Source organism: Palaemon carinicauda, chromosome 36 (assembly GCF_036898095.1).
Source record: "Palaemon carinicauda isolate YSFRI2023 chromosome 36, ASM3689809v2, whole genome shotgun sequence".
NCBI classification, from domain to species: domain Eukaryota; kingdom Metazoa; phylum Arthropoda; class Malacostraca; order Decapoda; family Palaemonidae; genus Palaemon; species Palaemon carinicauda.
Genome location: NC_090760.1, coordinates 30222835 through 30235334, shown reverse-complemented (window position 1 = coordinate 30235334; position 12500 = coordinate 30222835). Strand labels below are relative to the sequence as shown.

Sequence of the window (12500 nt, the reverse complement as noted above, 5' to 3'; positions counted from 1 at the left end):
GGCGAAAGAACACTCTGGAAGACTTCCAGCCAGTGTATGAACGGAGATGTTCAAAATCCATACAATTAAAGAAATTTAAGAATGAGGCAACTTTCCTCGGATCGTGACCTGCGGGTGTATTGTCAGGATCCGCTCTGCGAATAAAATATGTGATTTTCGCTCTGAGTTGATTCAGAGATAAATTTGAGCCTGATGTTTCTCCCCTGAATAGTTGACCACCCTTGAAGTCTGAAGTTCTATGAAGATAGACCTTTAGGCATTCTACTGGACATAGAGATGCATCTTCTTTCAGAGGGCAGATTCTCCAGGGACCCCACCTGTTGGTGGGTAACTCATTCTTGGCGAGAAACGTAGGATCCGGAAACAGGTTCAGTTCTTCCCCATCCAGGAACTGAACACGACCTGCCTCTCTCGAGAGGCTACAATCTCACTAACCCTGGCCCCGGACGCGAGTGCAAAATAGGAAAATAACTTTTTGTGTCAAATCCTTTAACGCACACTCTTCATTGCTCAACAGAGAAGCGAAATGAAGAACTTGTCTAAAGACCATGAAATGGGCTTTGGAGGTGCTGAAGGTCTGAGCCTAGCACAGGCTTTCGGGACTTTATTAAAGATCTCGTTACCTAGGTCGACCTGGAAGGCATATAGAATGGGTCTTGTCAAAGCAGACTTACACGCTGAAATCGTGTTCGCTGCCAACCCTTGACCATGGAGGTGGGGAAAAAAGATAAGCAGAAGTCTGTCAAGATCTCCTGCGGAATCTTCGCCTTGACAAAAGGCCACCCATTTTCTCCAAGATGACTCATATTGCCTTCTAGTAGATTTGCACTTATATTCCTCAAGGAAGTCTATACTGGCTTTCGAAATCCCGAAACGCTTTCTCACCGCTAGGGAGAGAAAATCATGAACTGCAGGGTCCGGGTTTTCTGTAATGAAGCGCAGACAGTTGACTTCTGGACTCGCTGGGTCAGAACTGGATCTGGTAGTGGTATAAACTTCAGCTACAGTTCCAATGCCAGGAGGAACCACACGCTGTTCGGCCACTTGTGGGCCACTATTGCCGCTACCCTTTGAAGGATCTCAGTTTGTTGAGGACCCTCAACAGAAGGTTGTGAGGAGGGAACAGATAAATCTTGGACCATCTGTTCTAGTCGAGGGACATCGCGTCCACTGCTTCCGCTAAGGGGTCCTCGTACGGGGCACGTACAGGGGCAACTTCTTGTTGTCTTTCGTCGCAAAGAGGTCTATCTGCAGTTCTGGGACTGATTCAGAATGAAGGAGAATGATCCTGCGTCTAAGGACCATTCCGACTCTATCGGTGTGAACCTGGATAGAGCGTCCGCTGTCACATTGCGGACTCCTTGAAGGTGAACTGCCGACAGGTACCACTTCTTCTTTTCCGCCAATCGGAAGACGGCCAACATCACCTGGTTGAGAGGTGGTGACCTCGATCCTTGTCGATTCAAGTATCTCACAACTACCTCGCTGTCTATCACCACTTTATGTGGAACGAATGACGCGGGGAGACTTTCTTTAAGGTAAGGAGCACTGCCCTAGCTTCTAGAAAGTTTTATGAGAAAGGTCTTGAATAGCCTGGACCAAGTCCCCTGGACTTTTTTTTTTTTTTTCCGATGAGTGACCTCCCCATCCCTCCTTCGAGGCGTCTGAGTGAATCGTCACCGACGGGGGAGGTGGCTGAAGAAGAACCTGACTTCTTTAGATGTCTGGCTTGGGACCAAGGCCTGAGAAGAGTACGTAGCCGAAGCGGCTGGTCATCTCAGATCTCTTCACGCGTTTGATGCATAACTTCTCCAAACTTCGATTGCATCCTTTAGCTGTGCTCTTAGCACTGGGTCTGTCACCGAAGCAAACTGGAGAGAGCGCAGTACTCTCTCCTGCTCGTGTCTTGATATCCTTTCGGAATCTTGAAGTCTCTTGACAGAACCCGCTATCTCCTTCCTTTTCTTCGCCGGGGTGGAGAAACGGTGTGACAAAAGGTCCCAGTGGACTTTTTCTGTTGATCTTGAAGCCTAGGTACTCTAGGAACTGGATCACTTGACTAGAAGCTTGCAAGCATTCTGTCTCGGATGCTGCCCACACCAACCAGTCGTCCAGGTAGGCTACTACCTGAATTCCCTTTAGGCGAAATTGTTTGAGAGCTACGCTCGCAAGCTTCGTAAAAATCCTTGGGGCTATATTTAGCCCGAATGGCATGGCTCCGAAGGCGTATAGTCTTCGTTGTAGCCTGAACCCTAGATAGGGGGAGAGTCGATGGCTAATTGGAATGTGCCAGTAGGCGTCTGACAAGTCTATAGAGACGGAATATGCCCTCTTGGGCAGTAAGGTCCTTATGTGTTGCAGTGTTAGCATTTTGAATTTGCAATTCACTATGAACTTGTTAAGTGGCGACAAGTCCAGAATGACTCTGAGCTTTTCCGAGTCTTTCTTGGGAACACAAAACAGCCTCCCTTAGAAATTGATGGGCTTCACCCTTTCTCTCCAACAGTTCTTGAACGTACTCCTCCATAACGGGGGTGGAGTGTTGGAAAAACCGAAGGTACGGGGGTGGAGTGCTGTACCAGCTCCCGCCCAGTCCATTCTTGAGTAGGCTGTGGGCCCAGGGATCGAAGGTCCACCGATCCCGAAATTTCAGAAGTCTCCCTCCTACCGGTATCACCTCACTTGGACTGCCGTCCTGAGGTCTTGCCTTCCTGACCACGACCACCCCTGAATCCCCTTCCCCTTGAGGGGCGTCTAGACGAGCCTCTGGCTGCTCCTCTAGGCTTTGCTCGAAAGGAAGTAGACTGCCCTTCGAACGCTGGGGTGAATGCCGTGGACTGTGTCGACACGGCCTGGGGTACCCACTGAAAGGTGGTCGGGGTTTGTGCCATGATCTGGGGCACTGGGGGCAATGGCAATTGCAGTTGCTGTTGCTGTCTAAGAGGCTTGGCTGGCCGAGACGGTAACCTAGTCCTCATAGTGTTCCTCTTTGGTTGAGGACCCTCATCCGGGGAAGACTTTCTTTTGATAGCCAGGCCCCACTTCTGGAGAAGGTTTCTATTCTCCAAGGCGGCTTTATCAACAACTTCTTTGACCAAGTCGGTAGGGAAAAAGGTCTTTTCCCCAAATGTTGGAGGAGATTAGTTTCTTTAGCTCGTGCCTCACCGTAGCCGAGGTAAACACGAACTCCCTACAAGCTCTCCTTGCCTTGACGAAGCCATAAAGGTCCTTCGTCACTGTGGCCAGATGAGGCTTGGCCACTACCATGAACATTTCATGGACCTTGGGGTCACTTGCCATCGTCTCGAGAGTAGTCTGAAGAGACATTGAGGCAGTCAGTCTTTCTTTTATATCGAACTCACTTCGCAAAAGAAAGTCAGACAGCTTAGGGAGGTCCTTGCCGAACCGACGTCCGGCAATATCAGCCTCCAACTTTCCCACTGAGAACGTAAGATGGACGTCCTTCCAGTCTTTGTGGTCCATAGGCAGGGCCAGCGACAAGGGTTTACACTCCTCTAGGGAGGGGCAAGACTTGCCGGCCTCGATTGCTTTTAGTACAGCCACAAACCCTTTCTGTAAAAGGGGGAAGGCTCTAGTAGGCGAGGACACAAAGGAAGGGAGCTTCCTATTCAATGCAGCTACCTTTGAGTTAGAGAAGCCCCTCTCTTTCATCGAGGATGAAAGTAGAGCTTGAGCCTTAGCATGGTCCATCACTATGACCTCCTTCGGCTCTATCTCCTCCTTTGAAGCTGGTTCCTTCCTCAGCCGGACATAACAGTCCGGATATGATGCCTTGCTGGGCCAGAATTCCACCCTCCAGGGGAACTGAGCCCAGCTTATCCGAGATGACGATCTTTCCAGTCGTCATCGGCATGTGCTCAGCATACCTCCATGGGTTAGCATCTGAGCACAAGGGAAGGTCTTTCACATTGAGCTTTTTCTGGGGCCCATGTGATTCTGCAAGGCACTGCATTCGCTGTTCCATTGCAGCCGCCTTCTCCTGATTCTCCTTCTGCATTTGTTGGATCATTCCAACAATAGAAGAGAGGGCCTGTCCCAGCTCTACTGGGAGACCGGCCGATGTAGAGGGGCTTGAACTTCCTCCTGGGCTTCTGCCAGGAGGTCTTCCTCCTGACACCCGTCCACATCAGACATCCTGTCATTTAGCTGGATGTCTTGCATCGCGACCGCGACTTCAGCATCCACCTGGATCTGAACTTAGGGGATCTCCTCTTGAGGCTGGGGAATCACTGCATCAGCTGATGCCTTAGGGAAAGGATACGCCCTCATCTTCTCACTTGGAAGATAAGGGCCAGAAGTGTTCTTTTGGAAGCCCCTTACCCAGGTACGAAGCTTCTTCCTAGCTATTTAAATGTCTCAATAATCAGGTTAGTGCACACAGTACATACCTGAGGGTCCCAATACCGGAGATCATCCTTGGAGACAGCGTATGCTGCGTGTCTCCTACAAAACTCATGTCCGCAGAGGTTCTTGCTGCTGACATTGCAGAAAGCACTTCCCCACTTCGGAGTGTCCTTCTGTAAAGAGAAGAAATTTCCATGAGTATCAAGTGAACTATGTATCACTGGATATGCATAGTATAGCATAACAATTCAGAAAGGAAAGACACACACTTGTGTTTCCCTCACAACCCATTGTTGCAGCCTTCCAGATAATAAAATCAAAAATGGTTTATCTCTTCTAGAGTAACCAATGCAAGGTTTCCAGAGGAAACAGGTGGAGCTCACACCTAAGCAATGATTTTAAAATCCTGGATAATAGACAGGGAAGAACTCAGCTTCCTATCTGAGGGCAACAGCAAAGGGATGTGCAAGAAAACACAATAGTGTTATTAGATACAGTGCTGTACCAAAACCTTTACTATAGTTTTCTTCTTACTGTATATGCTATACAGAAGAATACTAGTACAGTATAGGGGGATGTGTGCCGGCCTGCCTTTGCCGGCCGGCACACACCACAACTAGCTTTAAAGTATACTACTTAACAGCTATAGGGCGGCAGCACTCTGGTTCAAATGCCTGTGCCGGTCGGCAGCAACTGCCGGCCGGTAACAGCCAGTGTTGGCCGGCAATGGCTGCCGGCCAGCAACTACACAAGGTAGTACCCAGCTGCCGGCCACACTCTTGGTGACCGGCAGACAAGGACTGACATAAGCCGGCCGGCAAAGGTACAAGACCGATGCCAGCCGGCAGCAAAAGAACCAGAGGACTACACCTGCCGGCCAATGAGTCCGGCAGCCGGCCTCATAGGCCGGCAGCCGGGACAGGTACAGCACTAGAAGAAAAATAGAATGGATGCCGGGATAAGAGTGTACACAACCTCCAAGCCCGGCAACCGAAAGAGTGCATATAAGGAAGGGGAGAAACTAATTCAGGCTTCCTTGACCAATGCCGTCCGGCTCTGCCGGCAGGCATGGATGAGGGACCAAGAGAGGTCCGGGCAGCACTCGAAAACATAAGACCCTTGCCGGCCAGCAGCTCTGCCGGCCGGCAATGGGCTGAGTCAATTCCACATCCCAACCTATACTAGGTCCAGAAGTAGAACGACGTACAGTACAGTAAAACCCCTGCCGGCCAGCTCTGCCGGCCGGCAAGGTACAGTACAGTAATGGCTAGGCCATTACGGAGATAGAGGGGGAAGGGACAAGAGGGTCCTGCCAACCTTGCTTTAGTGACAGATCACCCACAGCTAAGAAACTTATCTTAGCCTAAGGGAGATCTAAGGGGAAAGGCCAGCAATACTTGCCAGCTTCCAGAGCACCAAAGCAAGGAAGGCGTTGCTACTCCCAAGGGAAGAACTTATCCTCCCCCGAGAACAGCAACAGGACTAGTCTGGTAGATCACAAAAGAAGGAATCATAACTACAGAAACCTTCGGTAGTGACCTAAGGGAGCTAAGCTCCCTTTGTATGTGTTAGGTCAGCGAGGGGGACTCTGCCCCAAGCCAGACAACACAGACTCAGACTGAAAACTCTGTTGTTCTGTCCCTCTTGAACTATAACTACAGGAACAGGAAGGTACAGTAACACCCTAGTATAGTTTTATCGAAAATAAATTCGGAAAAAACCACTTAGGGATAAGCCCAAGGCTTAAACAGAGGGAAAGGGATTGCATACCTTCTCCGAAGAAAAGAAAGCAACCGGGGAGTATGATAAAGTATACTAAGGCTCCATAAGCAATTAGCCTAGGCACCAAGAGAATCGATTACCTAATTCACCGAAACTCACACGTATACAATCTTGGAAATATTCCACACAGTCTAAAATGTATAAAATATAGCCTAAAGCTTCAATAAAATTTTAATTACACTCGGAAAAACCAAAATCATGCATGAAGTACTAGGACCAAACGACTAGGCTACATGGCCTAGCGTAGGCCAGAATGGCGAATACTTCGCCAAATAATACTAAGCACGAAAGGAAATCCTATGTAATGCTAAATAGCTAAAATTTATTAAAGCAAAACAACCAGGAATGTCGCTCTAACTAATTAATTTATACCTAGCGAGCGACAGTGTCCAGGACACCTCTGGTAGGCTACGGCTCTTGTATCAAAGATTAATCCTATTAATCACTCAAAATTTTACCAAGAGCCTACATTTATACATAACAGACACTATACTCAACTTATCAGAGGCCGACGAAGACGAAGAAGCCATGAAAATTCGAATAAATCCAAGATTTGCGAGAAAAACAGGAAAAAACACCGAGTTGTTAAGCTACGCAAAAAGGAATACAGATGGCGCCAGGATTGGCGCCAGGCACGCATACGAATCGGGGGATAGGGAAGCCTTGGGAGCGGCTCCCCCTTTTTCTTTCCCGAATTCGTATCTCATCAATCACCTCCTACGAGACGAAATCTCTGTCCAGGATGTAGATTGCCATGTGACGTGTCTAGAATACGTCCTCTGATATGTCGCGATATCCCTTTCACGAGGGATACTCGCTCCAGGAGTTAGAATTCTGGTACCTTAAGGTAAATTCTCTGGGAATATCGCCGTAGTTGTAATATACCCTAGGAAGCTACCCTATAGGAACTTCCATCAGGACGACATGGTTTGAGCCCAAAAATATATATATATATATATATATATATATATATATATATATATATATATATATATATATATATATATATATATATATGTATATATATATACTTATATATATATATATATATATATATATGTATATATATATATATATATATATATATATATATATATATATGTATATATATATACTTATATATATATATATATATATATATATATATATATATATATATCTATATATATATGTTTATATATATATACATATATATATATATATATATATATATATATATGTTTATATATATGTGTGTATCTACACACACATACATATATATATATATATATATATATATATATATATATATATATATATATATATATGTATATACAGTATATATATATATATATATATATATATATATATATATATATATATTTATATATATGTGTGTATCTACACACACACACACACACATATATATATATATATATATATATATATATATATATATATATATATATATATATATATTTATATATATGTGTGTATCTACACACACACACACACACACACACACACATATATATATATATATATATATATATATATATATATATATATATATATATATACATATATATATATATATATATATATATATATATATATATATATATATATATATAACTGTAGGAGATAAATACTAATTATTTTTTCTTGGTTTTTATTATGTATAAAGATGATACAGCCTCTTGGATGGCTACAAACAGAGTACCTGATGATGTGGTTCAAGTTCGGCGCCACAGCAACCGGATGGAGTGATACATAAAGTAGTGCTTGCTTGAATAACATCCTACAATAACCCTATGCATATCATCATATATATACATACATGCATACGTACACACGCACGTACATGTATGTATATTTGCACATATTTACCATATCAATGCATAATATTATACCAGTATATGAAATCACAGACGCAACCAACAGCAAAGCCTATGCGCATTTTTATCTACAATTATAGGCTACATCTATGGGTATGATATTGTAGATCAGAAAGAATGATATTTCACAGGCATTTATGATATGAGATACACAATTCTTAAGCTCTAAATTAGGTGTCCCTAATGTCTGACCAGCTTTAAGAAATTCAAATTTATGAAGCTCGTCGATCTCTGTGTGAGACTATGATATTTATTTGTTATAAGTTATTAGGTTAAATGGATTTAATTTCTTTGCAGAGGGCCAATTAATAGTGTGATTTTGATATCTAATATGGACAAACACTGCTTGTTTATCTTGAGTATGCGCTACACTTTTCGTATGTTGTTCAACTCACTTTTCAATGGATCTATCTCTTTGACCAATATGTCAGGGTGTTAATCCTTGAAGCCTTCAGACAGTTACCGGCAATATCTCGATATTAATGTCTTTATCTCCAATACATATCTTGTATATGTATAATGGTTATATACAGCAAGGTTATATGTGCATATGTATGCATATGTGTGTGCATGTATATACGTAGTTGTTGGTTATTTAAATTATTTTCATAATTACACAGGAAAATTAGATGATATGTTTCCCTTCGTCTGGTGAAATATTCTAGAGAGAAAGAGGTGGGTATTTCAAACACGGGACTATTTTTATAGGAATGCTGTATGATTTACAAATCCTTTGGTACTCTCAAGAGAATTATTCATGAGAGCATTTTTATTGTGTTTTTCCTCTTAAATGCTACATGAACATTGAAATATTTCAACAGTTGGGGTATATCTTTAAAAGTGTTACTCTAAGAAGATACATAAAACCTTGGTCAATTTGGACACTTCATATGTAAAAAAGAAAGAAAAAAACATTGTGGTAATGACAGATTTCCCATGATGAATAAATTTTGTCCTATTATAAGTACTGGCACTAACAATATTACTTATAACAATTATCTGAAATTGTTGCCCCAATATTGGCCCATTGCACAAGTCGCTCAAACCAGTTACGAACAAACCCTTGGGTTAAGAACAATTATGAGGCCCTAGCCTATGACAGATCTGTCGTTCTAATCTTTTTCAAGAATTGCACCATGTCACATCCTTGCAAAATATACATACATCTTGCTGTTTCTGCAGTCTATTAAATCCTTTAAATTAATACTATAAACACCATTTGACAATGCATATGCATATAGGTATTCGAGCCCTTTCACAACAAATGTGTCAACGAATTAGGATAGCGGCTATCTAACTCGCTTGGTGTTAGTCATGTTTGTTGCCTGTATTTTGCATAATTGTACACTTAGAGTAGAATATGGGTACTGATAATCAACCATTATGCGCGGATAATGCAACTGAATGATGTTGTGAAATTACTCACATTTCCAGCTAATTTCTTTAGCTATATATTAATTCGGAAATTTTCCTGTCAATACGAGTTATAAAAGTTTCTATACTTGAAGGTTTTTATTGGTTCATTAGGAATGTGAGAACTACTGTATAGGTTTTTTTCAGATATGAAAAAAACGCATTCATATTTCTAAGGGATACTTGTACTTGAAAATTAATTGCCAATTTTTACATTAATCCGTACTTGTAAGAGTTTAACTAATCCATCCCCTGAATGTATAAAAGGAGTTGATAATTCAGGTGGGCTTGAGTCATGTTTAGGCTAAATTCACTGGTTGTATACCAAAGTATAAAGATGGTCACATTCAATGAAGAAAAACACAACGCAGAGTCTATGGAATTTTTTTTTTTTAAATACTATTTTATGTTTATTTAAATTAGGATTTAATGTTCATATTTTAAGAGAACTTTTTTTATTCCGTCCTCAGTGGACCCTGTTTACGAGGGAGATGACTTTATCTTTACTAAAAAGCACTTTTCTATGACATTATGTCATTTTCTAATTTTATGCAACCATAAGACATTGTATTGAGAATTTTAATATCAGGTTGGTCAAGGCATCAACCACCCATTGAAATACTACCGCTAGAAAGTTATTGGGTCCTTTGACTAGTCAAATATTACTGTTTTGGTTCCCTCTCTGGTTACGGCTCATTTCTTCTTTACCTGCATATACACCGAATAGTCTGGTCTATACTTTACACGTTCTCTCTTTTCCTCATTCCCCTGAAAACACTAAGAATACAGAAAAATTCTTCTTCATTTACGTGGTTAAGCACTGCACTGTATTTGCTCAGTGGCTACTTTCCACTTGGTATAGGTAGAAGAGATTCTTTAGCTATGGTAAGCAGCTCTTCTAGGAGAAGGACATTCCAAAATCATACCATTATCTCTAGTCTTGGGTAGCACCATAGCCTCTATATCATAGTCTTCCACTGTTTTTAATATAGAGTTCTCTTCCTTAGGGGGTACACTCGGGCACAAATTTCTAGCTGTTTCCTTATTTCCTTTTCTCACTGGGCTAATTTCCCTGTTGGCGCCATTGGCTTTATAGCATCCAGCTTTTCCAAATGGCAAGTAGTAATAAATATATATATATATATATATATATATATATATATATATATATATATATATATATATATATATATATATATATGATATATATATACATATATGTATATATACATATATATATGTATATATATGTGTGTGTATATATATATATATATATGTGTGTGTGTGTGTATATATATATATACATATATATATATATATATATATATATATATATATATATATATATATATATATATATAATGGTCATTGGATTCTTGATTTCAAGGAGAGAATTTCTTAAAGGTTAAGAGTTATTATGTGCAATGAATTTCTGTTACCATATTATTGCATCTATACAGTTTTTATATACTTGTATGTTTTTTATGAATTTCTTTTTAAGTTGGTACTTTACTTAACATAACTTATCTCAAATTATTATCCAGTCCCTCTAAAACAATGTTTAACATGGTTTAGTTTTGGTTCAATAATCTGATTTTTATTATGAAAGAACTCGGAGATATTCAGTGATCGTGGAAGTTTTCATTTTGGAATAACTTACTTTCATTCACATGCATTGCGTTAAGTTATTTTAAATCAATTAAGAATTCTATGAAACATTGACATTCCTTATGGTAATTTAACAGTAAATAAAGGTATATTCTAATCTTGAAGTTTTTCATAAGGTCACAATTCATCATATATAGTGAAATTTGTACCCATAATAATGTTGAATTTATGCAATTATATGGAAAAATCCTCTCTTTAAGTCATTGATATGAGTTTTGTTTACAGAAGGGGAAGCTGTTGAAGACTGAATGGAAAGACTGGAAATTCTTTACGATTACAAATGGAAGTTCTTTGATAATCCTTCCACAGTGTGCTCCGAAAGATAAAGTACTGTCCATTAGCAATACAAGAGACATCAGTACTCAACCAGCTGATCAGATTAATGTAACAAGTAGGGAAAACTGCCAAGTGGGTCTTCTTCTTCTGAACTCCACTGCAATAAGTCTAGTAGATCCGTTATTTAGCTATATAAATGTAAACCAGAGCAGGATTGATGCAGTCAACCTAATAGTAGACCAGTTTCATTTATTGGAAGATTCATACGTTGGTAATTTGGATATTCTTGCTACAGAAAAATCAACCATCAAACACTCAAAGGTGGACAGTGTTACTAGAATCCATATACAAGGAAACCAGAGGCTTGAAATCATACAGAGCTCTTTAAACAAAGTAATGAAACTCATTTATAACTCAAGTTATAATAAAGAGTCTTTCATTAAGGAAACTAAGGTTGATAAGGTTTATGCACATGGCTTGGAAATGATACAAGGGAGGTTAACCCTAGATAGTGTCACGTTTACTGATTTATCATTACATGCCATTGTTATTCATGGGGGATCCATACACCTAAGAGATGTCACAATAGAGAAAGCATACGCCAAAAGCATAATCATGAAGGGGCCAGGAACAATAACGTTTACAAACGTGAGCATTATGGATCACAGTACAAGAAAAACATTTCAGATAAAGAATCTCGAAAACCAAAAGTTATGGCCATTAGCAGTTGTAATTGGTCACAATATGTCAATTTCTAGGCCAGCGGTTATAACTATTGGTGTTCTTGCAGGAATATTTTTTATAATAATACTTGTTGTAATTACAATGTTGTTTAAATACAAAAAAATCTCATGTGAAAGTATGAAACGGACCTTCTCATATAGGAATTCGGAGAACTCACCAGAGGTTATTCAACAAACATTCTCCAATGTACAGAATAACAGTGATTTGGGAGAAGAGGATTACACAGATGTTCAGACTGCATCTCCACCCTCATCTTCAGTGCTGCCTGTCAACAATATATCTGAATCAACTGATCTGAACTTCTCATCAGTGGCAGCAAAGTCACCAGTAAATCCTACGACACATCGTTTGCAAAACATCAAAGACTTCGATTTG

The 12500-nt window shown here is 40.4% G+C and overlaps 1 protein-coding gene across 1 annotated transcript in view; it reads left to right on the top strand.

The window, feature by feature from the left end:
- The window catches only part of LOC137628406 (uncharacterized), a 27886-nt gene that overhangs the window by 14748 nt on the left and 638 nt on the right, over nt 1-12500 (top strand). Inside the window, exon 3 of the mRNA XM_068359558.1 lies at nt 11331-12500. This exon is cut by the window's right edge and continues 638 nt beyond it. Coding sequence (XP_068215659.1) covers nt 11331-12500 — 1170 coding nt within the window. The remainder of the gene's footprint in view (nt 1-11330) is intronic.